The sequence below is a fragment of the Calypte anna genome, chromosome 6, assembly GCF_003957555.1.
Source record: "Calypte anna isolate BGI_N300 chromosome 6, bCalAnn1_v1.p, whole genome shotgun sequence".
Classification (NCBI taxonomy): domain Eukaryota; kingdom Metazoa; phylum Chordata; class Aves; order Apodiformes; family Trochilidae; genus Calypte; species Calypte anna.
The window spans coordinates 33520967-33548570 of NC_044252.1; the positions used below are offsets into that span (position 1 = coordinate 33520967).

The following is a 27604-nucleotide window of genomic DNA, read 5'->3' on the forward strand; positions in this document are numbered from 1 at the left end:
TTTGAGACATAAAAGGTTGAAAAATACCTATGACATTTCTCTTGTACAAAACCATTCTTAACACCTGGTCGTGAAAAAAAGACTGCCTGATCTGTCAGAGGGTAGGTATTAAAATAAATTAGAATATAGGGTGTCATTTAAATATAATTCTGCTTTGTAACTTGAGGGGAGATTTACTCTACAACTCGTGAGCATCACTGGCAATAAAATGGCATAGGAATAAAATAGAATATTTTTTTTGTTGGGACAGCCACCATCTGGTCCAGCTGACCACAAAATAGTTAAAGCATCATCCATGTATCTGCAGCCTCGGCAGTTTTGGGGACTCAACCATCCCAATGCCACTAGATGGCATTACCGGCCCACGATTCACCCAGCTGGCTGGTGTGACGTCATTATGACGCAGCAGGCGGATTTGGGGTAAAACAGCTGGAAATCGTGGCTTTGGGGAAGGAGTCGCGGAATTTACGCGGTGGTTCGGGTTCAGGGACATCACCCACTGGTGCCGGGCGATGGGCAGGGAAGGAGGTGATGAGAAGAAAAACTGCCAGAAAAGGTCCTGCTGGGAAAAAATGGCTGGGAATGGTCCTGCTGGGGAGAAAAAATAATTCTGGGAAGGATCTTGGTGGAAAAGGAAACGTTCTGGAGTGTTTGTAATGTCCATGGCAGAGCTTGGTGCTCTATGGCCGTGCCTTGACATCACCATCCTCACCTTGTCAGGTCAGGTGAAATGCCAGAGAAAGGGAAGGAGGGGGTTAAAATCTCCGTGTTCAACACAAAAATTGGTTTTTGGTTTTTTTTTTTTCCAGTGGGTTAGACTCTCCTGAATCAATGAAGTTGTGTTTGGGTGTTTACCCGGGATTTCTCCTGGCTGGTGAAAGGGTTTCTGCCAGGCAAGAAGCAGTCAGTGTTAATAGGTATTTTCTGTGTATTTTCATGTCCTGGGCTGGCAGCTCTACTGAGAAAGGAAGAATTTAATAAGCTCCCTGTATACTTGTAAATCTGCACGTTTAGGAAATAGATGAAATACATTTTCTAATTTACATGGCAGGTGCCTAAAACTTGTAAGAAAATCCACCCAGCTCACCCTGAGGTTTGCCATGAGGCACTTTACAAAGGGTATAGCTCTGCTCATTCCATGTCAGGGGTCAGGTTGTTTCCTGAATTAATTTCACTGGAATGGAAAGGGTATCAAGTGCTGCACCTTTGAGGTTTGAAGACACTCTAAAAATATGCCTGAAGCAGTGGTATTCAGGTGCATACCCTGCCTGTTGTGTGTATCAGCTGTTTCTAAGTTTGCAGTGTGCACAGAGGAACATTCAGGGCAAGTTTTACCTTAGCAGGACAGTGGATTTCAAGTTTTTTTCTTTCAACTCAAAAAAAAAAAAAAAAAGAAGAAAAAAAAAAAGAAAAAAAAAAAAAGAGAAAAGAAAAGAAAAGAAAAAAAGAGTTTATTAATTTGCTAGAAATCAAGGGAATTTGGGGCAGCTGGGCTCGTCAGGCTGCTTTACACTAAGGAGGAGTCAGGGATTGCTGGGGTTAATCCAGGTTCAGGAATTGCACTACAAAGCACCGAACCAGGGAGGTTTCAAGCTTTGCTGCCCAAGCTTTCGCATCCTCCCCGCAGAACCAGAACCATCGGGTCAGGCTGTAACCCACTGCTGGGAGCTGCACACACCCAGCCAAACCTCAGCTCACCAAGCCCTGCAAACCCCGGGCTTCTTCCCCAGTTTGGTGCCCAGACTCAGAGGGACATTTCCAGAGAGGGTTTGGGAACTTTTTGGGGGTTTGGGGCGTGGGTTTTGGGGAAGGAGGGAAGGACGGAAGGAGAGAGGGAGGGAAGAAAGGGGGGAGGGAGGGAGGGAAAGAGGGATGGAAGTAGGCAGGGATGGAAGGGGGGATAGAAAAAGGGATGGGAGGAGGGATGGGAGGAGGGGTAGGAAGGAGGGGGGTTACCCTGCAGGTGCCTGCAGGTGCTTTGGAGGGTGTGTGGAGGGGTCTGGGGGAACGGGAGGGGGGGGGGCCTGCCGTCGGGGTTCCCGCCCCGCTCCTCCGCGCTGTCCGGCCGCTGCGCTATTTAAGCGAGTAAGCGCGGAGAGTTCGCGAAGCCGTCGGGGTTTGAGGCGGAGCATGCAGGCTCTCGGGCCGGCCCCGCAGCATCCTCCTCCTTCTCCTCTTCCTCCTCCTCATGCCCAGCAGCTGCTGGAGGCTGCGGGCTGCCCCGCTCTCAGCCCGCCTCAGCCCAGCCCCTACCTGTGGCTCGGCGGCCCCCCCGCCCCTTTCCTCCCCGCTTCCCCCTTCCCTCCGTCGGGTACCGAGGAGCGGGTCTGGCAGGGGTTCTCCCCCGCTCCGGAGTGCCCGAGGCCGACCAGACCCCCTTACTCCTACTCGGCACTGATCGCCATGGCCATCCACAGCGCTCCGGGCCGGCGGCGGACCCTCAGCCAGATCTACCAGTACGTGGCCGAAAACTTCCCTTTTTACAAGAAAAGCAAAGCGGGGTGGCAGAACTCCATCCGACACAACCTCTCCCTCAACGACTGCTTCAAGAAAGTCCCGAGGGATGAGGGGGACCCGGGTAAGGAGGGGGTGGAGGTGAGAGAACCGTCCCACCCCGTCCCATCCCAGCGTATCCCGTCCCATCTCATCCCATCCCGTCCCGTCCCGCTATAGGGGCGGATGTTGAGGAAGGGCCGGGGGGGGTTTTGGTCTCTGTCTCTCCGCAGGCAAAGGCAATTACTGGACCCTCGACCCCAACTGCGAGAAAATGTTCGATAACGGCAATTTTAGGAGGAGGAGGAAGAAGAAAAAGAGGCGGGTGGAGGAGGAGGAGGATGCTGAGGGAGTCCTACCCCCAGGCCCCCTTCTACAGCCGGGCTGGGGCCCAGGAAAGACCGGGATGCACTGAGGGAGGAGAGAGGAGAAGTTTTGTAGCTCAAATGTACGTTTTTATACATATATATATATATATATATAACCAGGTGGAGGAGGAGAGTGGGAAGGGGGGGTGCTGCAAGTTTGGTAGATTTGGAGGAACCTGTTTCCTTTTCAAAGTGGGTAGAATCCTGTTTAAAGTTGAGAGTTCTTGTTTTTGCAAGCTACCACATTAAAGGGTGCAGGAGAAGCTATCTTGGCAATTAGTTGCATTTTAAGCTGGTTTTTTTTTTTTTTTCCAGGTGTCTGAGGGACGTGGTAAGCAGGTTGTGTAGAGAGCTAAGGGGAGACATAGCCTGATAGCTTTACAAAAAAAAAATAATACTGGTATATTTCTTATTTCTTGGTGAAAATAGCTATGTGTTTCCCTTGGCATTCAGATTTTCAGAAGCTGCCTTTGGACTGTGACATTCACTTGCTGAGGAGTGGGCACCCACTTTTCAATAGGAGGGATGGGGAAACTCCTGCCCTGGGAGAGCTGGAAGTGAAACCCAGCAGAGACCCTGACCCCAGAGCTGGGAAACAAAGGACTGCATCCAACCCACTTTTTCTTCTGCTTCAGGATACAAAGCTCTGGATCCAGCTGTAAGGGCTGAACTCTGTATTTTCACCTTGGGACTGTGTGCCCTGGGGCAGTGTGCCATTGCAGGACCCCCAAAATGCAGCAAAACAGCAGGAGAAGCCTGGGGGGGTGCAGGTTCTTCAGGGTGTCCCAGAGGGGTCTGTATTAGCTGGATCCATGGATTGCTCAGAGAAAGGACCATGCTGCATTGCCAGAACTTTTTTTCTGGCATCATTTCAGGTGCCAGACCTTTCAGGGGCCATTTGAGGTGATGACTCTGTGTGTCCATGGAGAGCAGGGTCAGTGTGTCTTTGTGCTTCTCTTGTACTCTTCAGACATTTTTAAAATAAATCAGTGTGACTGGAGCAAGGAAGTTGCAGTCTCTCTGAGCTGAAACACTGCTTGAAGGAAGAACTACATCAGGTCAGGAGTCTCTGGGCTGCTGATGGGATGGCCTGGAATGCTGAGGTTCATCCTTGCTTGGGGCAGACTCCCAGGGAAGCCCAGTTCAGTTGGAGAAAACAATATCTGGATAACCTGTTGCTTTTCCTTTCTGGTTCCCTCTCTCCTCCAGCCTGCTTTTCCTTGCTTGTGATAATAACACAGCTTTCTTAAATAAAAAGCTAAAAGTATTCTTGCTCTTAATAGAAGACAACTCCAAACAGAAACCTGTGTAATGCAAACTTTGTTTTGTGTGTGTGTGCATTCTCAAATGCACCCCCAATGGCACAGGGGTGGGAATGGATGAGCTTTAAGGTCCCTTCCCACTCAAACCAGTATAGGATAGAAATCACCTCTCCAGCATCCCCCAGGCAGTGCCTCAGGCACCAGGCACTTCTCAGTTTTATCCTCATGGCAGCTGGAAGGTTTTCCACAAATAAATCCTTTGCTGGGCACAGGGAATCCCATCCCCTTCACCAAGCTGCTGCCAGGGCTGCCTAAGCAGAAGGTAGAGGAGCAAGTGGTTAGAAAAGCAAAAAGAAAGGGAATTTAAAAAGAGGGAGTGGGAATTGGCAGGCAGCAGTAGGAAGCCAAATTCTCAGTAAATTGAAGCCAAAATACTTACAGAAACAAAAGCTGTTCCTGAGCCTTTTAGAGCAGACCCTACACAATTTGTTATGCAACAGGCAAAGATTTCACCTTAAAGAATCCAAACTCCAGAGCCAAGTACTCTGAAATCACATCCCCAGTGTTTTGGTGCATCCAGGACATCCCAGGAGCTTGGAGAGGACCTGCCAGACCAGGAGTACAATCAGAAATGTAAATTAAAATCTCCTCAGATCTGGACCACTCCATCTCACATAGGTTTCTGAAACATTTTATTGGATTTTGAAGGTTTGCAGCACTATTGGGATTCTGGAGTAAAGGTTTAAAATCCCCAAGTCCTGAAATGAGTGTCTCTGAGGTCAAAGTCCTCTCAAAAAGCTGCTAGCAGCAAATCCACACATCCACTGGCAGCAGAGGATAAAGTTTGTGCTTTGTGTTTATTTGGAAAGATCAGCAATGTGTTCACTTTGAATTAGGTTTTTTTGTTTGGTTTTTTTGGGTTTTTTGTGTGGGTTTTGTTTTGTTTTTTCTGGTAGAAACCACGGAGTAATTCTAATTCTAAATTCTAATTCTAAAAGATAAACCCTAGCCACAGGCCCAGCTGTGATTTATTCCCATTTGGTTCCCTCTAACCTGTGCTCACCTAACCAAGGATCCCCAGAGTCTGTTCCCACCTGCCAGGAGTCTGTGCCCTAATTCCCACTCCCTCCCCCAGCTCTGGCTTTGCCAGTCAGGCAATAAAAGGTGCTAAAAAGCCAGGGGCTCTGTGTTTCCTGCATCTTCCTCCCCTCCTCCCTCAAAGCATCCTCAGCCCTGGCTCCCACTTGGTTTGAAGCTCCTGGGAGTTTGGGGATGGAATCAGCTTGGTTTGGGTGGGAACCTCCCTGCAGGAGCCCCAACTCCAGTTGCTCAGCAAAGGAAAGGTAAATAGATGTGTCTTGAATTTATATTGTCTTTATTCTGTGTTAAAACTAAACAGTCATCTCTGTGTGGTGTTTAACTGTTGCTCTAGATGAGTATTTTCTTAATAACAATTTCTGTAGCAAATGCAGAAGTTTCAGAGGCCATATAGACTTCCTTTCTGCTGTTTATTTATAACTATTTCTTTGTCCATTGATCTCAACGCTTTGTTTTTCTCAAACCTACCAAAAATTGATCCCACATTCCTCCCCCTTCCCCCCAGTAACTCTCACATCCCCACCGAGGCTGCAGGGCAGCCCTGGGACAGTCCAGGCTGGAATCCTGGGGTGAGGAGCAGTTGGGAGCTGGAGGCAGGAACACACAGATTCAGGCTGGGATGGATCAGGAGCACAGGCAGAGGAAGGGATGGAATCCTCCCAGGATGATGAAGCAAACAGGGAGAGGGGAAGAAAAAAAAAAGGCAGAAGCCACCTTGCTCTGGTGATGTGTGGTGAGGAACACTTTGGGGTCCATGTGCTGGTGACCACCAAGGGGTCCATGAGCCCCTTCCCATGCCATGGGGGAAACCACAGAGGGATGCAGACAGGGGAAAGCCCTTGTAACAGGTTGAGATCCAGGCTGCACATGTAAATGAGGTGGAAACCAGGTTCAGATCTCACTCCTCACCATCCCTTCCATCCAGCAGAAAGAATTACCCACCTAAAACCCCAGCACTACCCAGCACCTCATTTCATTCAGGTCTCAAGAAGTTTCAAGTGCTGAGAAGAACACGTTTTCTTGATGCTCTTTCAAGCTTAGGATGTTTTCTACTGCTGATTTCAAATTATTGGGGAAATGAAGCCAGAAAATTCTACACTTGCTGGAAAAGCAAATCATCTTTGAAAGCCTTTTGAAACATGCTTGGAAAATGTAATTCTTCTGCTCCCAAGAATAATATAAATTAAAGCTCCATGAAAGGGCTGGGCCTCAAATTTATACTGAGTATGAGGTGGATGGGATGAAATACTCTGTCTGGTTAATTTTCATCACTTATCTTTGTTCCTCCCCAGAGGGGGGTCTCAGGTGTGGCCTTTTTAGTCCTTTTCTCTTTCCAGAGAGCAAAATGTTCCTCAGAGCTGGGCAGTGTCCCTGGTTCTGCATCCCAATCTCTAGCAGGAACAATAAACATCAAACATCATCAGTCCCAGCAGCAGACACTGTCAGAAACTTGCTGTTCATTTCAGCAGCTCCAGCTCCTTACAAAAGACTGAGCTGAAAGCCAAAGTACAAGACAGAAAATCCCCTTTATCCTGGCCCATCCTAGGACACTGTGCCACCCCCAGATGTCTGGGGAGGCACTGAGCAGCTCCTGTGCAGTCCCAGTGGTGTTTGTGTATCCAGGTTGTGCCTTCATCCCTGTGGCCTCCTGAGCATCCTCATCCTTGCTGACAGGAGAAGGGGACCAGGGAGGTTTTTTCTGAAGCAGCAGCAGCATCTTATGTGTGTGTGCAACCTCCCCTACGTCCCTGGCCTTCTTTGGCAAGGTGACATGCCAGGTGACAAGGACCAAGACACCTCTCCAAGACCTGAGCACACTTTTGCCAAAACCCAGTCATCAAATATCAACTATTCAGTGTTCCTCAGATTCTCTGTGCTTTTTTCTTGTATGTCTTCTGGTTCTAATATATGCCCTGGTAGCTCGGGGCCATTATAAAATTAATTTGCCCTGTTTTATTTATTATCCTGACCCCAAGAAAGAAGTTGTAATATGTTCTTTTACTCTTGTAAGGTGAGGACTCAGCTGGAGAAGGGTGCTGGGAGATGAGGGGGGTAGGAAGAGGTGGGAAGTTCTTTCCTTCTGCTCCACACCTGCCCTGGTGTGGTTCCCCATGGCAGCTCCTTGCTTCAGTTTTCTGTCTGAGATGGGAGTCACCTGGTGCTTAAAACCCTGGAAAAGGTGGGCAGAGCCAAGGGGAAAGAGCTGGGAAGTGTGATAAATGAGTGTCATAAAAGAACTATTTAATTGTCCTTACCCAGAGACTTCCTCTACCTCCTGGTTTCTCAGTCTCCTTAGAAACTGAAAGTCTTGGGAGTGTGATACTGATGAGGAAAAAGGAAAAAAGAGAAGTTATATACAGTATTTCTGATTGTGTGCCCACTGAATGCCAGGCATCAGTATTGAGTTCAGGACCTTGCTTCAGTCTCTCCAAAATGTAACTGTGTTTAAAAATCCCTGCTTTGATCTCTTAATTCAACTGCTGCAGTGAGTTCAGAATAGGTGAAGGTAATTTCTGGACTGGAGAAGAAAGAAATTTAGTTTAGGGGCCTGGGAAGTCAGGTTTAAACTAGTTCTCTGCCACAGATGGCGAGACAAATGAGATTGTATGTATCTATTTTTTATTATTTCCATTTTGGAAATATTTCTACAGTTGCTTCTCTAAAGCTGCCACCCCAGGGTAATTCTCTCCTTACTGAAATCAGATTTTTTTTCATGTCCCCAGAATCTGTTTTATTTCACTGGGGGAGGAAGAGGGAAGCTGAGAGCCAGAAGCAGCAGATTGTACCCCCTGGGCTGGGGAGGGGGAAAGAGATGCTCTGGAGGAAATCTTTTTGTCCAAGCCCTTCCATTAGCTGTCACTTAAGGAGAGGAGAAGCCTTTAGGTCTGAAGTCACATAATGGCTGGAAAAATCTGAAGGGAGGAGGGGGGAGGAAACCAAATACCTTGGGAAGGGTTGAGTCCTGAAGTGCTGAGGAGCATCTGGGAGAGGGGGCAGAGGGGATATTAAGGGGAAATTTCCCCAGGCAAAATTCCTGTGGGGCCTTAAAATGTTTTCTTTTCTTTCAGAGAGTACATTTGTCCAAATGTTTCTCTCCAGAGGGAATCATTTCATACCTGGCACCAGGGGGGGAATGCATCTGGGAAAGGGGCAGGAGGGGGGAAGCTGACCCTGGAGCTGGGGCTCTATGGATCCTGGTGGGTTGGTTTAGAAACTCTCCTGACTTTCTGCCCCATCAAGCACTGTTTTATTCTATAAAGAACCTTTATTCACTTGATTTCCTCTTCCCCTTGCCTTTTTTGTAGCTGTTTCAGCTGGCAGTGTTGTGATTGCTTTGTCCCTCTGGTTACATCAAACCAGCCCTGACAGTCAGAAAGAGAGATCACCAGGCAGGCTGCTGCTCCAATCAAACTTTCTTTTATTTTTTATTTTTTTTTTTCCACTGATGCTTGGGGATCATCCAAGGAGAGGCCTTGGGGCAGCCACCTTCAGCCTTGTGACCCTAAAACTTAAAAATCACCTTTTTTGTTCACAGATAACTGAAGAATTGCATCTCTTTCAGATCATTTTTTTTTTCCACATTTGTCCATTTCTTGCAAAACATTTAATTAAATCTCTTGGCAGTGGGGAGAGCAATGGTGTGAACAGCATGAAGGTCCAAGCCCAGGACATCTGTGACAGCAGCAGAGAAGCTACAGCCTGAATTGATGCTAAATAATGTCTTTTGTGAGCTTTTCAGTTTTGTGGCATTGAATGTCTTGCTGTCTCACATCTGACCAAAAAGCAATGGTTTAGCCTGTGGTTGCATTCAAATTCTTGCCTGGAAGGAGTGTCCTGGGGTCAAATGGGGGATTTGTAATGGAGAAATGAAAGAGAGGCCAGAGCCAAACTCAGCTGAATACTTCTAGGAAGCAGCTGAGAAATGTGGTTGGCCTGAGAAGTGGAAATCAAAGAATAGCCCTTTGCAAGCCAGGAGATCTCACTCTGGCAGTAAGGAATTACTTGAAAAGATCCTAGAGAAAGAGCCTGAGCCTTCAGTAACATTGTTTGAATTATTTCCTAATTTTATACATTTTTTTTCCTTCCAAGAAACCTGAAGCACTATGAAAAAGGAGGCTGGGAAAAAAGGAAAGGAGTTTTTTCCCTCCATGAAGTTGCTGTGCTGACCTTTGCTGCAGAGATGTGCCCAGGATGGGAGCTCCTGGCAGCTGAGGCCACACCAGGACTGGAGCTGCCAGCACCCAGATCAGCTTTCCAGGATTTCCAGAGCAGCTTTGGGTCCCCACCAGACCCTGGCTTCACTGGAGGCTTCTTGGCTTTGAGTTTGGGCTGACTGCAGAGCTTTGGGTAGTGCAGCAGGACAGACTTCCAAAGGGGAGATGAAACTTCAAAGCCTTCTGGCACTGCACAGTTGAAATTATTTAATCCCCCTTTTTTCAAGGAGATCTTGGGGCAGTGCTTGCTGCAGCCACCTCCCAGGCTGGACCTTCTGGCATCCCTCCTGCTCCTGCCTTGCAGAATGTCCTGTGCCCTTTCAGCCCTTCCCCAAGCCCCCTGACATCCCAGGTTCCTGCAGCCTTCCCATCCTGGAGCCATTCAGTTCCTCTGGGTTTGTGGCCAAGATGCTTCAGATATTTAGAGGAATTTTTCTAACAGTACCACTGTCTTCCCAAGAGGCTTTCATGATCTGTTTGCCCGACATGAATCCTCTGGGTTTTGCTTCTCTCTTAGCTGATAAACTGTGGGGTTTGTTTGTAGCAATTAATGCACTCCAGCAAAACTATTCTGAGTAATTTTTTTACAACAAAGCTGAAGTCCATTTGATATCTGGTAACCAGACATCCAGGAGAGGGAAAACCAGCTGGAGTTCTCCATGCCTGGACATAGGAAGCATAAAAATGGTATAAAAATGGTATAAAGATGCACCAATGGGCTTGTAAAAGCCAACGTTTGGGTTTCTGTGATTCACAGGAGAAAACTCAATGCTCTTCAGTTCACTGGAATATAGAATTAAAGCCTCGACCTGGCTGGTGGGTCTGGTCCAATCCTGAGCTTGGAATTCAGGATTAAAACCAAACTTTTTTTGCTGTTGGCCACAAGTTTGAGTTGTACCCCACTACTTAGTCCATAAACTTGTTAGAAGGGCTTCTTAATTCTGCCTGGAATATGTGATTCATAACATATTGGCTTTACCTTAGCCTCAACCCACTTCTTTTGAAAGTGGATCTTGTTTTCATTGCTGGGGAGACTCTTTCCAACAGATCCCATCTCAGAGTTGGGCCATTAGGTGCAGGGAGGTTTTTACTGCTTGAAGAGGGGGGAGAAAAAAAATCCCTGCCCTATCCTGACAGTGACAAATGGAGTCCTTTTATTTGTCAGACTTTCAACATTAGACTTGCCTGCCATTCCTCTGCAGGAATGCACCAGCTCCAATATCTTCCCCTCAAAGGGATTTGAGGAAGCAATATCCCTGCAGGCAAATTCCCCATCCCTGCTGTGGGGGGAGGAGAGGACCCTGCCCACCCCAGCTCAGTGCAGTGGGTTCAGAGACACAAACCCCCATTAATTGTTCTGGGTCTGGGTTTTTCATGGCTTGCTAAAGTCCCAAATGTGGAAACCATGGAGTTTTCTGCATCCCCAGTGAAATCAGTTCCAGTGGGCTCTCAGGTCAGAGGGATCTCCTTTCCTGGGAAAAGGAAAGTTGGGATTCAAGCTGCTCCCCATATGAGTGCTCTCCATCTGAATGCATCCTAACAAGTAGCTACAGCTGCTTGGGATTGAGGAGAGAAGAAAATCTCCCAGACTTTATCCCATATCCATCTTCAAGAGACTTTCTGACTTTCAGATGAGGATATTTAGCCATGAAGTCAATCCTGGACAACAGCCCCCAGCATGTTGGTTTATACACAGGGTCCTTTGCTTTTCACAGCTACCAGGTGAGAGCAGTACAGGAAAATGTTCCTGCATCCTCACCAGTGCATGGTAGCTTTCCTCCTAGAGAGGAATTAAAAAAAAAAGTTCTTTAAATTATTTTAGACATGTATAATAAATGAGTATAATTGAGGAAATAAAACTCTGAGGTTTATTCTTGCAAGCCCATGCTAGAGAATGCCTCTTGGGACAAGTGATGAATCCTTGGAGAAAAAAGAAGGATAAAGAGTGTTATCTACAGAGAAGGTCCCTTTTCTTTTAAAAACCACTGTGAGGAAAAGGCAGGAGATGCTGCCCTGCTCAGCACCTTTCTCATACCTGATGTATTTACCTGCTGCAATTAGGACTTTGCTTCCCTCTTGCACCTCCCAGTCCCTCTCAGCCTTACCAGTGGTAGCTGTGCTGCCTAGAAGGGCTTTCCATTTAGGTGTCATTAAAAAACACCTGAATTGTCACCCCCAAATTACCCAGAAGCTACAGACTCCTCTCAGTTCACTTTCAGTACTGGAAATCCTTTCCAGATCAGTAACAGCCACCCTCTGGCTGTACTGAAATAATCTGAATGCAGGCTTGCTTGCAGGATCTTTTGGCATCTGTGGGCATATTTTGTTCATAATCTCATATTAAACCTAGAGGTGCTATTAAAATCCAACATCCTCTGCCAGAGCTTTGATCTGCAGGGAGCAGGGTGAGACTTGGCACAGAAAAACCTGCAAAGAGCATCTGAAACTTCCCTGATGCACAGGGATGTTGGTTTGGATTATACCTCTTCGTGGTGGTTTGTTTGCTTGGGTTTTTTTTAATTCTCTTCCTGTGCAAAGTTTCATTCTAGCAAATGGCTGAAAAAAAATAAAGCCCCCTTATTTTGAAAGCCTTGGTCACTTGAGCATGTCCCAACTTATAAGGCCAGGGGAGAGACAGGGAGAAGTAAGAGCCAAGATGGTATCAGGGCCCAACTTATCTTCTCATATTCATGAAAGACAAATGAAGATGGATGAATAGGGATTGTCAGTTTTCTTCTCTCCACCTATTCTGCTGGTAATATTGCCATGCAGGTAAAATGGTTATTTATGGGCTAAGAAACCTGCTTTATAAATCAGAGACTTATTTGAGAGGTGTTTTGTCAAGATGCTCAGCTTTTGCACTGTTTTTTTTTTTTACCTCCCCAGCCAGCAGCAGGTTAATTCCTCTGCAGCTTCCATGTGCTTTCTGCTTTTTCCTTTGCTGGCTGTGGGTTTGGTAGTAGCATCAAAGCTGGGACTCAGCCTGTGGAGGTCAGGATGCTCTTTGTAGTGAGCCTCTTGTGCTGCTGTTAAACTTGCTCTAACAAACTTGTTTCTTGCTGCCAGCTTGGGATCTGAGCACAATTCTTCTCAGTGTTGTTAGATCAGCTGGATGCAGGTAATCTTGGATTGGGTTTGATTTTGTTTGTCCCCCCCAAAAAAGATGCAGCAGTGCCTGGAGAACTTGACAGTGGAAGCCAAGTTGCTCTTGGTGTCCTCTAATCCCGTGTTATTTTCTCTTTTAGGAGGAGATGAGGAAAGGAAGTTGAGATTAGTGAGGATATTTTGATCCCCCTCAGCTTCCCCTTGGAGGCTAAACATGAAAAGATATCTGTCACTGTTGGGTTAATCTGCTCACAACTTGATCCAAAGCCCACTTGAGGAAAGTTCTTGGTTTCCAGGACTTTGGGTAAAGCCAGCAGAATTGTTTTTCCCAACACATGTGACATGTGTCTGTCAGGCTCAAAATCACCTGAAGGGTTGGGAAGAGGCTTGAAAAGGCAGATTAAAATGTTGGCAAGTGATTAATTGAGCTAAATTAGAGATGAAAGGGTGGTAGGTGGTTCCCACCTGGACAGGCACCACTGCAGATGGGAGCTGATGCAGCCTCTGTGTCACCATGTCCTTTGCTCATCTGTTTTTTGTTGTGTTGGGGGTTTTTTTTTTTGGATTTTTTTTTATTTGTTTGTTGGTTTTATTTTGTTTGGGCTTTGAGGGTTTTTTTAATGTTCAAGTAACAAAAAGTTGTGGGTTTGTTTTTTTCATGTACGTGTTGAGAGACAGAAGGAGTTTTCTGTTTCTTTTGCTCCAGCACAAGTTGAAGTCCTTCTTGCATGGGACCATTTTAGGACCCACTTTTTGCAGTGTAAATGACATCATTCTGTCCTGTTCCATCTCTTTGCAGCTCCCCTGTTTTCCTGGCAGGAGTCTGCTCCAGCTGGGAAACAGCTGCCACGAGCCAAGCAGCTTCTGTCAGAGCATTTGGCAATGGTGCAAGGCAAGAATCCACTCCATTTGTTCATTTGCTTTGGGTGACTGAAAAACCCAGGATTTCTTGGCAATTTCAGCAAAATATTTATTTTGTTTTCTCCCCTTCTCCTTGCCATGCCATCTCCTCTATGAAACCTTCAGATGCAGGCAGGAGGCCAGAAGTGCTGCACATCCTGATAGACCACAGGCAGGTGAAGGCAATGTCTGGCCCCAGCCCCAAATCCTTAGGAAATTAAGCTGTAGTTCTATTCTCATTAGTGCTTTTTTTGTTTGAAGTTCCTCTAATTAGGATGTCACCCATCTTTAGTGGCTTTATTAGCACTGACAGATTCCTGGGGGCTGAGCATCACATCCTTGATGTGCTGCCCTGCTCCTCAAAAATCTGTGAGCTCTTCCTGGAGCTTCAGTTTCTCCCCATGGAATGACAATTTTCCTCTCAGAGGGTCCCATTTGGCTGCTGGGAGCAAGGGCAGATCATTCACATGTGAAAACACATAAAATTAAACAGATCCCAGAGTTTATTGGGGTCTGCACCACTGCAGAGTCCCTACCACAGGAAAAAGTCCCTCAGGAGAAGCTTTGGTGACCCAGAGCACTTTGCTGCAGACACCACTCAGGTCTTCAGAGATCACCTGGGAAAGCACAGGATGATTTGAAAATGTGTTTTTCTTAGGTCTTTAGGTTTGTTTTATTTCTATTCTATTTAGATCTTTTCTTTAAAGAGGGAAAACTTCCATGTGGTAAGAGGTGAAACCACCTGCTTTAAGTCTGGCAGAGTAGTCATGAAAAATTTCCTTGAATAAAACGCATGCTCTAGGGTAAATTGCTCCTTTGAATGACATCTTGCAAGGAATAATGGATTAAGTCAGAAATAGGTACATATAGAATAGATAATTGTAGAGAAAAACCTGTCAGGTGAATCCTAGAGCATCTCCAGGTGGCTTTGAACACCTTCTAAACTTGCTTGACTCTGGGTTTTTGGGTTGATTTGGCAATTTACCTCTTCTAATATTGGGGAGTGGTCAAGAAACCTTTTCCAGGGGTCCTGGTGAAGCACCCTACCCCCCATGATGCTGTTTTACAAGGTCCCCATGGAGTTGGGGTGCTGGTTGGAGCACCTGAGATTCAGGTGTAAGTTGGGCAATGCTTTGGCTTTTTGTGCCTTGGAAGGAGGTGAAATAGAGAGTTGTCTTGGCATGTGCTGTGAAGACAGCTTTCTCTCTCCCTTCCCTCCTCTTTTCCATCCAGGAAAAGAGAAAAAGAAAAGGAAAAAAGGCAAAGCTGGAAGCCCAGGCTAAGCAGGAGGCTGCTGCCCTCTCCTGGGTCCCCAGCAGAATGACCCAGGAGGAAAGTGCTCGCTGAGCTCAGAGAATCCCTCTTATTTTTTTTATAAAAAGTCTTACAGGGCACAGGAGTTTGGTTGGAGAGGCTGAGCAGGGAATTTTCTCTCAATTTTCTAAGGGAAAACTGCTTCTGTGGCATTTGTTTTCCTTGGCTTTAAGTTCCTTTCCTTCTAAGAGGTCTTTTTGCTGTGGTTTGAGGTGATCCAAGTGACCCCTCTCATCATTTCTGTGCTGCTGGAATCCACTTTTCCATCCAGACTTTCTGCTGCAGCCAGGCTGGGGTTGTTCAGCCTGGAGAAGGCTCTGCAGAGACCTTGTTGGGACCTTTCCAGAGGTAAAAGGGATCCAGGAGAAAGCTGGGGACAGAATTTTTAGCAGGGCCTGTAGTGCCAGGACAAGGGGGAATGGTTTTCACTAGACTAGGACTAAACTAGCTGTTAGGAAGAAACTTTTTATTCTGAGGATGGTGAGACCCTGGCCCAGGCTGCCCAGAGAGGTGGTGGATGCCCCATCCCTGGAACCATTCCAGGAGAGGTTGGAGGGGCTCTGAGCATCCTGCTCTGGTTCAGATGTCCCTGCTCATTCAGGGGGTTGAACCAGATGACTTTTAAAGGCTTTTCCCCCCCCCCAAACCACTCTGTGCTCCTTTCTTCAGGCTCTCCTCCCTTTCAGCCCAACCTGCCACAGGGCTGGATGAGTAATATTTATTTTTCATTCTCTGATACCCCTATAATAAAAACCATTGTGGCGTTGGCAGTCCTGCTCCTGATTTACACCATTGATTGTTAATTCTGGCAGCTCTCCTACCAGCAGAGGGTTTTTTTTTTAAATAGCAGGAGCTGGGTGACTCTTTAGCAGAATAGCTCCTGGGGGAGAGGGATTGGTTTTATTGACTGAGTCTCTTTGCCTGGGGGTCAGGCAGAGCTGTGCTGGCTCTTTTTGCTGTAATTGGGAAGTTAACTGGTTTCTGCCCTGCTGTCAAGCAGATCTGCTTGCATCAGGAATGATTGCATTTGCCTGCTGAGAGCTTTGCAATGTGTCTTATTAAATGTTTTGAGCTGCTGCTAAGCATTAAAGTGGCTGATAATCAACCAGGGGTTGAGGTTCTTCTGTGTCTACAAAGCTGCTTTGGGATTCCCAGAGGTGTTGAACTTGGTGTGACTTTTATCCACTGGGAAACTTTTCAAGAGAGCCATAAAAGCTAAAATAGGTCTTGTGCAACTATGAACCTGAGCTGCTGGGGTGGGAGGGCATGGACAAGGAATGCTGTGTGTGATCCATTTGTAATCCACTGCATATTTCACAGAATAAGAGAAACCAGGTTGGAAGGGACCTCCAGGATCAGCTGGTCCAAACCTCCTTGGTGGAAGGCAGGACCAGACAAGGTCCCATCCCCTTGTGCAGCTCAACCTTAGGAGTGTCCAATGTTGAGGAAGCCCCAGTTCCCTGGAGAGGTTATTCCAGTGGGTGACTGTTCTAAGGAAAACTTTTCCTCTTGTGTCCCATCAGCTTCTCCCCAGGAATGACTCCCACCCCTCAGCCCTCATCTTGTCCCTGTGATTCCTTTGGAATTTCCATCAGGGTCACTCCAGCAGAAGCATCTAAGTCACTTGTTGGGTCAGGGCAACTGGGTCAGTGTGGATAAGGAGCCAGAAGCTGCCTTAGCTTTTCTCCCAGGTGGAAAAGAAAGGAAAAGAGCAGTTTTCTGCCCATCAGAGGGGACCTGCTGATTAAATCGTCCTCTCCAGCTGCCCAGCTCCTGGTTGGGCTTTGCGATGCCAGCAGTGAGATCTGGGTCCCATGTTTTCCATGGCAGCAGAAGCCAGGAATGCTGGTGCAGGACTACAGCTCAGTTTTTTGGTGTTCCCAAGATCCCAGGCACACATCCTGTCCTGGGGGACCTGGAGCTGGGACCTTGGGTGCTCATCCTCCAGCCTGGATCCTCCCCTTGGCCTGGTCAGACACAGCCCCTGGGGAAAAGCAACACTTCAACTGCTGGCAAGTGATGAATGTGTAAAATTACCCCGAGTTCAGATAAGATGGGAGCTTGATTTTTCTCTCAAGGGTGCATCAAGCTGACAGCACAAGGGTTTTGGTTTTTTTTTTTCTTTTTACCTACGGGTAAACTGCTAGAATTTGTCCTCATTAAGAGGATGAGTTTACTGAACACAGCTCCATTAATTTTAAAGGCTGTCTGGTAGGCAAGAACCAGCAGACCAATTCATTTTTGATACCTAAAAGCTAAATACAAGGTTGGATTATGTTGCATCCCCCTTTTTTTTTTTTTTTTTTTTTTTCTTATTTACTTATTTTTTCCCCCTTTTTTGTCCCTCTGGTGGAAGTGGCTGTAACCCAGACACACAATCCCTTCTTTCAGAGGTTTTGATTCAGCAAATGGATACCTGAGCTCTGTTGGGCTTTCTGTTTGTTCATCCCCAGTGTTTGCCAGCCCCCTCCTGGCTGGCTCCTGGGCAGGCTGCTCTCTTCTGGGGAAAAAAGCATAATTCCAGAGCTCTGTCAGAGTTTGTCATTTAACTCAGAGCAGATGCTCTCAAACCCAGGCACTTACCTGGTAACTGACCTGCTTGTGGCCTCATTATAGGAGACAACATCCCCCATGGCACTCAGAGCTTTGCTGGCACCTTGCAGAGCTGCCCTGCCAGCTGGGGAGGGACATGAGGAGAAAAACTGGTGATAATTTTCTGTGTTCCACTCTCCTTGCTTTGCCTCTCAGAATTCCAGACTGGTTTGGGAAAAACCTTAAAACTCACCCAATCCCAACCCCTGCCATGGGCAGGGACACCTCCCACAGCCCAGGTTGCTCCAAGCCCCATCCAACCTGGGCTGAGACACTGCCAGGGATGGGGCAGCCACAGCTTCTCTGGGAAACCTGGCACAGGGTTGGATGTGGGAAGGGGCTCCTTGGGGTACCAGGGCTCAGTGCCATGGGGATGCTGCCCCCTTCTCCAGCCCCATTTCCAGCTGCTCAACCTCCCTCAGCAACATCTGCCAAGCCAACACCATTGCCTGGAGTGGGGCAGCAAAGGGCAGAGAAGGTTTTGATCTTGAGAAGGAAATTTCTGCCTTTAATTTTCAATCAGTCAGAACACCAGGGTAGCCTTGTTGGCCACCTACAACTTTCCTGTGCAAATTTGATATTATTTTTTTCAGTGCTTTACTGGTTTTGAGCTGTAGGTCCCACCAGTGCAGGGGAGCTCTCCTTGCCCAGTCCCTTCCCAGCAATTTGCTTTGCAGCTGTAAGGTCCCTGTGGACTTCCAGGCTGATTTTTTTCTTTTTAAACAGAGCCTGGTGGTTCAAACAGGCTCTGCAAAAATAAATTTTTTATTTTTTTAATCCTTGCAATTAGCACTTCAGAGCAATGGAAATGCCCAAGCAAAGGTGAGTCCTTGCTTTGCAAAGGAAATTAACTTTTTTGTTGTTGTTGTTTTTCCGGGATTATTCTAATGATAACAACTTGATTTCTCTGGTCTATCAGTGGGATTGGGTGGTGTGCTGGCTGAGCACCACGGTGACAGATGCATGCTTGAGACTCTGTGAACATTTTTTGCAGCCAAAGCAAAGCTGGGAAGGGTTTTTGGCTTTGCCCCAGCCCCGCTGGCAGGCAGGAGGTGTCTGAGGGTTTCACTGCTGTGTTTACAGCAGCTCCAGGCATGGTACTTGTCAGCAATGAAGAGTGGATAATATCTTTTATTTTCTTGACCTCTGCCACCCCATAAATCTTAGAAACATTAATTCCCCCCCTCACCACTCTGCCCCTATCATATTTTCTGTGGAAGGTGCACACAGGCTGGAGCAGCTCTGGTGCTTTAAAGGGAGCCCAGCCCTGTAAAGTATTGGCCACTTTAATCCTGAAACTTTATTTTTTTCAGCATAAATAGTGAGAAGTGTAGTGAAATGAGGCAACCAGGTGCCACTAATTGCCAGGGAGTGGGCATGAGCTTGTGTTAAGACCACCTGTGCCTAATTAGGGTGGGACCCCACTGCGCATGAGCAGGATTAGGGGGCCAACCCTAATTAGGCACAGGTGGGCTTAACACAAGCTCATGCCATTCCCTGGGAATTAGTGGCACCTGGTTGCCTCATTTCACTACAGAGAAGTCATCTTTTATGCCTTCTCATCCCTTCTTCAGAAACTCTTCTTTTTCCTCCAGCAGCATCTCTTGCATCCCATGGCAGGGTTCAAGCAGAACTGAGAAAATCATATTGTAAAGGAGAACCACAGGACACCAAAAAAAAAAGAAAAGAAATTGCCCTGCCAGCTGCAGAGGTGAGGAGCAGAGGGGCAGAAGGTGCTGGCCACCCCTTTGGGGTGGGACATTTAACCTGGGACACGTGCACCCAGCATGGCATCTGTCCCAAGGTCCCATCCCTGGGGGAGGCAGGCAGGGAGCTCCCTGCAGTTTCCTGTCTGTGTTCATCATATGAAACCCAGCTCCAGCTGGGCAGGGTGCTGGGACTGGCCATAAAACCTGGCTCATAAACCAGCCTGGTGGCATCTGGGTGGGGGCAAAGGGCAAGGCTGGGGGAAAGCAGCAGCCACACCTGCTCAAAGTGCTGCTGTGCCCTGGGACAGAAATCCCAGCTCCATAAATGGCCTGCAACAGCTCCTGCTGAGATTTCCACAAATGAATCAGTTCCAGGTGCTCCTGTGCTGTCACGTGGAGGCCACGGCTCCTCCTCGTGCTCCCCATCTGCCAGCCCAGCCATGGATGGGAGTGTTGCTCTTAGGGAATCACAGAAATACTGGGGTTGGGAAAGACCTTTAGGATCATGAAGTCCAACCCTTAACCCAGCAGTGCCAAGGCCACCACTGCCCCATGTCCCTCAGCATCTCCACAGCTTTGAGATCCCTCCAGGGATGGGGACTCCACCACTGCCCTGAGCAGCCTGGGTGAGGGCCTGGCAATCCTTTTGGTGAGGAAATTGTTCCCAATATCCAATCTAAACCTCCCCTGGTGCAACTTGAGGCCATTTCCTCTTGTTCTATTGCTTGTTACCTGGGAGAAGATACCAACCCCCCTCATTCCAACCTCCTTTCAGGGAGTTGTAGGTAGCAAGGTCTCCCCTCAACCTCCTTATTTTTACATCCTAAACATCCCAGTTCCCTCAGCTGCTTCTCCTCAGACTTGTGCTCCAGACCCTTCCCCAGCTTCATTGCTCTTCTCTGGACATGAAAGGTGGGTTTGATGTGAAGGTAACTGAGCACAAGTGAGTCTGTCCAGGTTGCTCAGGCTCTTGCCCATGACCAGGAGCCCCCAAGGCTGCCCTGGCCCCTTGGGCAGTGCAGGAGGTTGCTAAGGGGGGAAAGGATAAGAATTGCAGGACAAAACAAAGCACCTGTAACCTTAGTGACCATTTCTCATCATCTCCAGATTTCCTGGTCTCTGCCCTGGTTATTTCTGCCCCTTGAGATCCCAGGTTACACACAGACCCACAACAGTGTCCATGCTCATTGCATTGGGACCCAAAGGACAAAGCAGAAATGGATTCATGGGTGGCCCTCTTGGTGCAGCCTTGAGGAGAGCCAGGGGCAGCCCCCGGGGTCCAGAAAATCCATAAATCAAGAAGTGGGCACCAACTCCTCTGTGCTGCCTGGGCAGGAGGTGATGGTGATGGTCTGGAGAGGAGGAGGAACCCTTCCAGGAGTGTGTTTGCATAGTGGTCCCTCCAGGGCAGAGCAGAACCATCAGGTGCTTGAGGTCCATCCCTGCAGGCTTGGCACTTTGGGCTGCAGCTCCTTGGAGGTGTTCAGGCAGCACTTTTGCCATGGGAAACGTGGATGTTTTGCAGGAATACTTAGCACAAGGATAAAATGGAATTCTTTTGAAGACACGGTGGGTTTCTTTGATAACTGAACCACATGCACAGCTTCAGTCTGAGGGGAAATGAGGAGCTGTGACTGCCCACATCAGTCTTTCTCCTTCACCACCCTCTCCCCAGTGGTATCCTTAAAACAGGATGACATCTTTTGGTGCAACTTCAATGGGTCTTTCCTGCTGTTTCTTTTCATAATATTTTGCGTGGTCATAGAAATATATGATGACAATAGAAGCAATGTTCAGCAAGATGATGGGCAGCATGACCCAGTAGGAATATCCATAGGAATGCTCGGAGCCCACGTGTGTCTGCAGAGAGGAACATCTCTGGGCCAGTTCTACAGAGAGCTTGTGGGCTTCTATGTTCACAGGGAAAAGTATCATGGCTACAAGTACCAGGATCCCTGGAAAGTATGGATGCAAATGTTAGAGGTGAAGCTTCAGTATTATTTATGTGGCTGCTTGTAAATATTCTACTGAAACTCATTAGAATCCCTGGACTAAGGCACTGATTAATGCAGTATTTTCCACTGGAAAAATCTGAGGGTATTTATAGGATTTTTGTCCCATCTAGTACTATCTACCAGCTGTTTTGACATTGCTAACTATATCTTCTGCCAAAATCAATGGCTTCTCACTGCTGCTTCTTAGACAATACCATTTAATATAATTTTTTTTTTTTACACAATGTAATGCTGATGAGTATAATATGCTTCCCCTCAGGTGGTTTGCAGAATGCCTGTTTGCTACCAGCCCAAATTCATGAGGTGTTTGCTTTCTTTAAGTGAGGGTTTACTTTCTCACTAGTATTTATTTTGGCAAGCCCCCAGTCCTGGCATTTTGGGTCCAAGGCTGCAGAGTCAGGCTGCATGAGGAGTGCTGGGTTTGGGAAAAGAACATCTTATGGGATGAGACAGTGTCCTGGCTGTTTCCAAAGCTGCTGCACTGGCTAACCTGGGCTTCTCTTCACTTTTCCAGTTGTGTGTCAAGGCACCCAGAGCTGTTCCAACCTCTGTCTTTATTTATTAAATAATATATTATTATTTATATATCTGGGGACTCAAAGGATGGTTTAGGTTGGAAGGAACCTTAAAATCATCCAGTTCCAACCCAAAAAGGGGTGGGTTTCCCATCCCCAGGTACATTAGTTATGGTTAGGACTCCATTTGTCCACAGGGTTCCCTACATTTATCCACAGGATTCCCTCTCCAACAAGGTGGGATTTGGGTGAAGGCAGCTCAGAGAGTGCAGCCTCAGGACAGGACCCTGCTCAAGGCAAGGCAAGGCAAGCTCCAGCTTCAAGGACCTTTGGACCTGGAGAACTTTTGAAGGATGAAAGACCCATGCTGAGGTACTCTGTAACCAGATGTTTTAAAAGAAAATTATTAGAGGAAAACTCTTGGTCCTCTTGAGACAAATTGGGTGTGGGACCTCAGTGATTACCAGAGCAAGATGCAGAGGGTAGGAAGGTGCATTGGGAGCACGGGGACCTGTTTGAGAGGGTTCACTCCATAGCAATTCAGCCTCTACTTTTGTTCTTTTTGTTTAAGGAATGTTAAACCTCCTTTTGATCTATGGATGTGGTTTCTAGATCAGGAAATGGAATTTGCCATGACTCAGTCCCCCTAACCCCTCCTCCCTCCATGGCAATGCTGCTCTGGGTGTATTTCACTCAATAGATCTTTCAGAGATGAAAAAGTCCATGCCATAGATTAGACCTTTGAGTCTTATTTGGTCTGTAGGTAACCCAGCAACAAACACCCTAGAAATAACAGAAACTGGTGACCAAGCCTAAAAGAGGTTACAAATTGCACTAGAGTGACACCCAGTGCATAATTTTGGGGTTTCCTTCTGCATTTCTCATCTTGCTCTCTCTTGCATCATGGATGGAATGATGCTCCACCTGGAGCTTTTCCCTTTTCCATTTTTGCTGCCAGTGAACCCAGGCTCCTACTGATGGATGCTGCCACTTGAAGTAATAATAATATTATGTAGTAAAATAATAAATAATAATAATAATAATTTGCTAGTAAATAATAATATTTGGCTCGTACTGAAAAGATAGTTTTTGGGTATCCTAGCTGACAAGGTTATAAAAAAAAGAATAAAAAGGAAAACCCAAGTGAACAGAATACTTTTCCAGGTGTTTCCCTTTTATAGATACATAATTCAATGGGAGCAGAGCAATCACCTGCAGTGTGGGCACAAAGTGCTACTCACCACACAAGGAATTCCAGGTGTAGACCCCGATGGGTCCCAGGAATGTCTGGTAGGGGTTGCTGACAGCATTGGTGCAGGTAAACCCAGAGCTGAGGAGGGAGCTCAGCAAGCTGAGCACCAGCACCACGATGATGGCTGTGTTGGTGTTCCTCGTCCTGGGGCTGCTCAGGTTTTCTGCAACTGAAACACAGAGGCTCAGCTCCAAGGTTCTTATCCCTCACTGACATGGTTGGAACCAGAAGCTGGTAACCAGGGGTTGGGTGGGCTGTAGAACTCTGGCTGTAGCAGCAACAAGAGGTTTGGACACAGCCCATGAAGCCAGAACGGGGTGGGGGTTTAGGAAGGAGATTGAGGTCCTGAAGCAGGTCCAAAGGAGGCAACTGGGCTGGTGAAGGGACTCGAGCACAGATCCTATGAGGAGAGGCTGAGAGAGCTGGGGGTGTTGAGGCTGGAGAAGAGGAGGCTCAGGGGAGACCTCATCACTCTCTACAACTCCCTGAAAGGAGGTTGGAGCCAGGGGGGGGGGTTGGGCTCTTTTGCCAGACGACTCTCAGCAAGACAAGAGGGCAGGGTCTCAAGTTGTGCCAGGGGAGGTTTAGGTTAGATATTAGAAAGAATTTCTTTCTGGAGAGGGTGATCAGGCATTGGAATGGGCTGCCCAGGGAAGTAGTGGATTCTCCGTGTCTGGAGATCTTTCCAAAGAGCCTGGATGTGGCACTGAGTGCCATGGGCTGGGAACTGCAGTGGGAGTGGATCAAGGGTTGGACTTGATGATCTCTGAGGTCTCTTCCAACCCAGCCCGTTCTATGATTCTATGATAAGGGTGAAATAACTCTGTGTCTGCTAATCCTACAGGCACAAAAACCTCCTGGGCATCAGGCTGGGTATTAAACTTCTCTTCCTTAATGCTTCTGTAAATATTTCCTCTTAATGTGGCCAGGCCGGAATTTTATGCTTAAATCTGTTGAAAAACTGCTTTTGTGCTTAAATCTGCTGAAAACTCAGTGTTCCTCTGCCCATCCTCCCTGAGATGTGTGGTAACTTTTACAGGTGCCTGTTTAAAACTATTTAAGTTTTAAGCTCTAAGCCCCAGAACATTTTCTTTGCTTATAGCAGAGGTCCCCATGGTATGGAATAAATCTGACTCAGGCACCTTAACCCTCAGCATCCTGGCACCTTTTCACTCCAGCTTACTACAGTTTAGCTGTACTATGCTTGACTGCCCATAAAGACAGCCAACCCCTCCAGGACTGCAGTAAATTTAACTGTTTTTTGCCTAAATCCTGTTAGTTATTTGATATGTTGCCAATAATAAGGGAGACAAATGGGGGTGCAATATACTTCCAGGTGTAATTGCAGTAGGGCTGCACTGAAAGATTATTTTCCTCCTCTCAGTTTAAAGATTGAAAAGGCAGCTGCCATGTGCCTGGGGCTGTTTTGCCCTCCAAGAAATACAGCCACAATATTTTCAAGCTGTATTCAAGTGGGTGTCGTGGTACCTGTCTGTAGGAAAACTTCCTTTCCATCCTGCTTTTAATACAAAACCCTTACTGCAGAGTATTCTGTCTGGAAGCTGGAGAAATCACCGTAGAAAAAAATCAGTAAAAACCCCATAAAAAGAAAATAAACACAGAAGGAAGAGAAGAGCTATGGGAATGAAATGAAAAGGAGAGCATCTCTTTCGTTTTCTGGAACATCCCTGCTACAAGTTAATTTCTGGTTGAGGAAGTGGCAGGTGAGGATGTGTTATGGAAATCAGATGCAAATTTAAGCAATTCTCCTAGAAGAATGCCAAAGGCAGGCATTGAGGAGACATCACTCACCTAAATGGGAGAGAGCAGAGGGCTGCCTGTACCATGCTGAAGCAGCCTCAGTCCTCAGGCTTTGCCTGGTTGGAGAAATAACTCAGGAATCAGACAGGTTTGTGGCATTAACCTCAATTTGCTCTCTCACAACATCTCCAGAACTGCCTGACTGCTGTCCCTGATTGAACTGGTTTGTAATTTTGTCAGACTCTGCTTGTTGGGAGCACTGGGCAAACTTGGAGTTGGTCTTTTGGGGCAGCAGATAATTTTATTATTTTTGTATAAAAAAATAACAATCATTTTGTGCAAGCTGAAGGAATCTTCAGTTGCTGATCTACTTGAGTGGGATGGATAACAACCCTCAGCTGGGTAACCTCTGCAGCAGTGTAAACTGAAAGCACAGCTCCTTCCTCTGACTTCTCTCTCTTTACTTCCCTGGATCATCACCTTTTTTCATCTTTATTTTTTGTATGGTCAAATAGTATTTCCCAACCTGCTGCTGACCTGAGTGTGATGGGTGTCCAGCTGCCAGCCTGGAGGTCTTTGCTAGGCAGTGATCTGGCAGCTTTTCTGGGGTCTCTGATCCTTTACAGCACATAAGGGATTCTTCATTTGAAAAAAAAAAAAACCCACCAAGAAACCAAAGCAAAGCAGATTCAACCTGATTTCCTACTTCCCAGGACAGAGCACACTGATGGTTGTGTTCATGAGCACAACCCATAGTCCCCATTTTGCATCCACAAAACTATTCTGCAGAGAGTTAAATAAACCTCTGCTGGACCATGGAAAACGAGGATGAGTCTGTGGTTCATGCTTGGTGTGCATCATTCCTTGTTTCTACATTTCTTTATGCTTCTCTTAACTTTCTACAAGGTTGCTCCATGTAAAACTCCTTCTACTCTTCCTCTTATTTTTAATTTTTTATTCCCATGGATTATCTCTCCTCCCTTATCTCTGTTATTCTCTCATCCTGAACCATTTAACCATTTACATTCTTTTTTTTTCTTCTGGAATAATTGTACCACTGAGGATAAATACCAGGAACTGCAGATGCACAGTAAGTAACATCTGTTGTGTTATCAACATAAAGTACAGTTCAATTTAAATCCACTGGATAGATGCTGAAATGTTCTAATAACCTTTGATTCCAAAACTCATCTCAGTTTTGTTTTTTTTTTTTGAAAGTCATGATGAGGAGGAATCACCTGAAATTTGCATATTGGGTGGGGGGAAGAAGGGCCTTATAAAAGCTGGCAAATTATGTTGCAATCCTCACTTCACAGTCTAGCACTTAAAAAACCCAACAAACTGATCACAGGCTTTGAAAAGTCTAACCAAATGGTTAAGTTTCATAGTAGCACTTTAAAATGGAGTAATGTGCTTTTAAAGGAAGATAAAAAAGGAATATGGTCATAAATGTGGAGGGCCAGCACAGGTCCAAACACCAGGTTTTATCTAAATTACTCTTTTACACGTGTTGTTCTTTCCCCTTCAGCAGCCTCCTAAGAACTTCTACAAAATCATGCTGATTGGAGAGCAGGTGGCAAAATGTCTTAAATCAATTAATTTAACATCATGAAATGTAAAAAAAAAAAAAAAAGTTATAATTCTGGCAGGTGAATGAAGGTTTGCAACCCTTCCACAAAGTGACAACCACATGCTGCTTTTCTGTCCCTCACTGAAACCTTCTGAAGGTTAAAATCAGTTTTACACAAAGTTTCTCTTTATTTTTTTTTTTCTCCTTGCTCCAAGCCATGGGCTAAGATCACAGGTAATTAGAAGCTGCTACTGGCAAGAATCCTTCATCATTTCTGTGCTTTTTGGGGTCTTATTTTATACCCCCTCTTACCCCCCATCCCTCCTTTACAGATCTTCCTCCTCTCGCATCCCTGGCTGAGCACGAGGAGGAACCGTGGTCCTTACCCCCATCACCTGCATGAGGAAGAAGAGCTTCCCATTCCCAGGTGTCAGCCCACTCACCTTGGAAAGGCTGCTCGGAAAACTCCAGCCCTGCATCCACCAGCTGCCCACAGGTCCCTTGGAAGAGCCCGTAGCTGAGCTTCACCCTGACGGAGTTGACGCCGGAGAACTCCACGAAGCTGCTCACCCACTGCTGGGTGCCCAGCACCAGGCAGATCAGCACGAAGGAACAGGCACAGGTCAGAAAGGCAGAGGCAAACATGGCTTTTTTATTCCTGGTTGGCATCTTGGCAGATGGAGATTTCCCCCCCTTGGCTCTTCAGGGTGTTTTCTTTTCTTCTCTTTTATTATTTTTTCCTCTTCAGGAGGGAGGTGGTTCCCTCTGCCTTGCTCTGGGGGTTCTGCTGGCAGAAAGTTCCCCTGGTGAACTTTAAGCATGCAGCAGTGGTAATAAAAATGTAAAATAATTGAACTTTGGTCCGGAGACAAGGGGTTGCCATAGTTACAACAAAACCAGCCCGGCAAAGGGCGGGAGGAAGCCTGGGAAGGGGATTTATGGTTGTCAAACCATAGCTGTGCTCTGGAGACACCTCCAGAGCCTGGTGCTGCAGGGATGGGTTCCCAGCTCACTGCCAGGGAGACTTTTTTACTCCTGGATAAAATTTTCTGACTTGTTTTTTGCTTTTCCTTTTGGGAAGCTAGAGAGGAATTTTGCTAAATCTGTTTCTGATATGTGATGCTGAAGGGTAACAAGATGTTTCCTCTCTGTTCACATTTCCAGCTTCCCTCAGAGCCGTGCAACTCTTTTTTTTTTTAGACATTTTCTAAATATTTTATGCCTTCTGTTGGGTTGGTCTTGGTAAGGAGATTCCAAGTGCAGTCAATAGATTATTTTCTAAGTCAGAGCTATAAGTCTCATGTCATTTCCATATGTTTTCATGCAATGTGCCCATACATGTCAAGATAAATTAAAAAAAAAAATCCATCAGCTTTTATCTCAATTCCTTTTAAGGTCATTATCCCATGTTCTAGTGAACCCATGGTGATGGATCA

General features: G+C 46.6%; 2 protein-coding genes across 2 annotated transcripts; one reads left to right on the forward strand and one right to left on the reverse strand.

Annotated features, from left to right (window-relative positions):
* Positions 1-397: 397 nt before the first annotated feature.
* Positions 398-12724, forward strand: FOXI2 (forkhead box I2). The gene is made up of 6 exons (XM_008491759.2): positions 398-420; positions 1669-1767; positions 2418-2578; positions 2727-2809; positions 9740-9830; positions 12681-12724. Exons 1-6 carry the CDS (start codon positions 398-400, stop codon positions 12722-12724), a joined length of 501 nt encoding a protein of 166 aa, XP_008489981.2.
* Positions 12725-20279: 7555 nt separating this feature from the next.
* Positions 20280-26837, reverse strand: CLRN3 (clarin 3). Its single transcript, XM_008491740.2, has 3 exons — positions 26612-26837; positions 22827-23006; positions 20280-21010 (listed from the first exon to the last, which is right to left on the reverse strand). Exons 1-3 carry the CDS (start codon positions 26835-26837, stop codon positions 20739-20741), a joined length of 678 nt encoding a protein of 225 aa, XP_008489962.1. The 3' UTR covers positions 20280-20738.
* Positions 26838-27604: the final 767 nt, after the last annotated feature.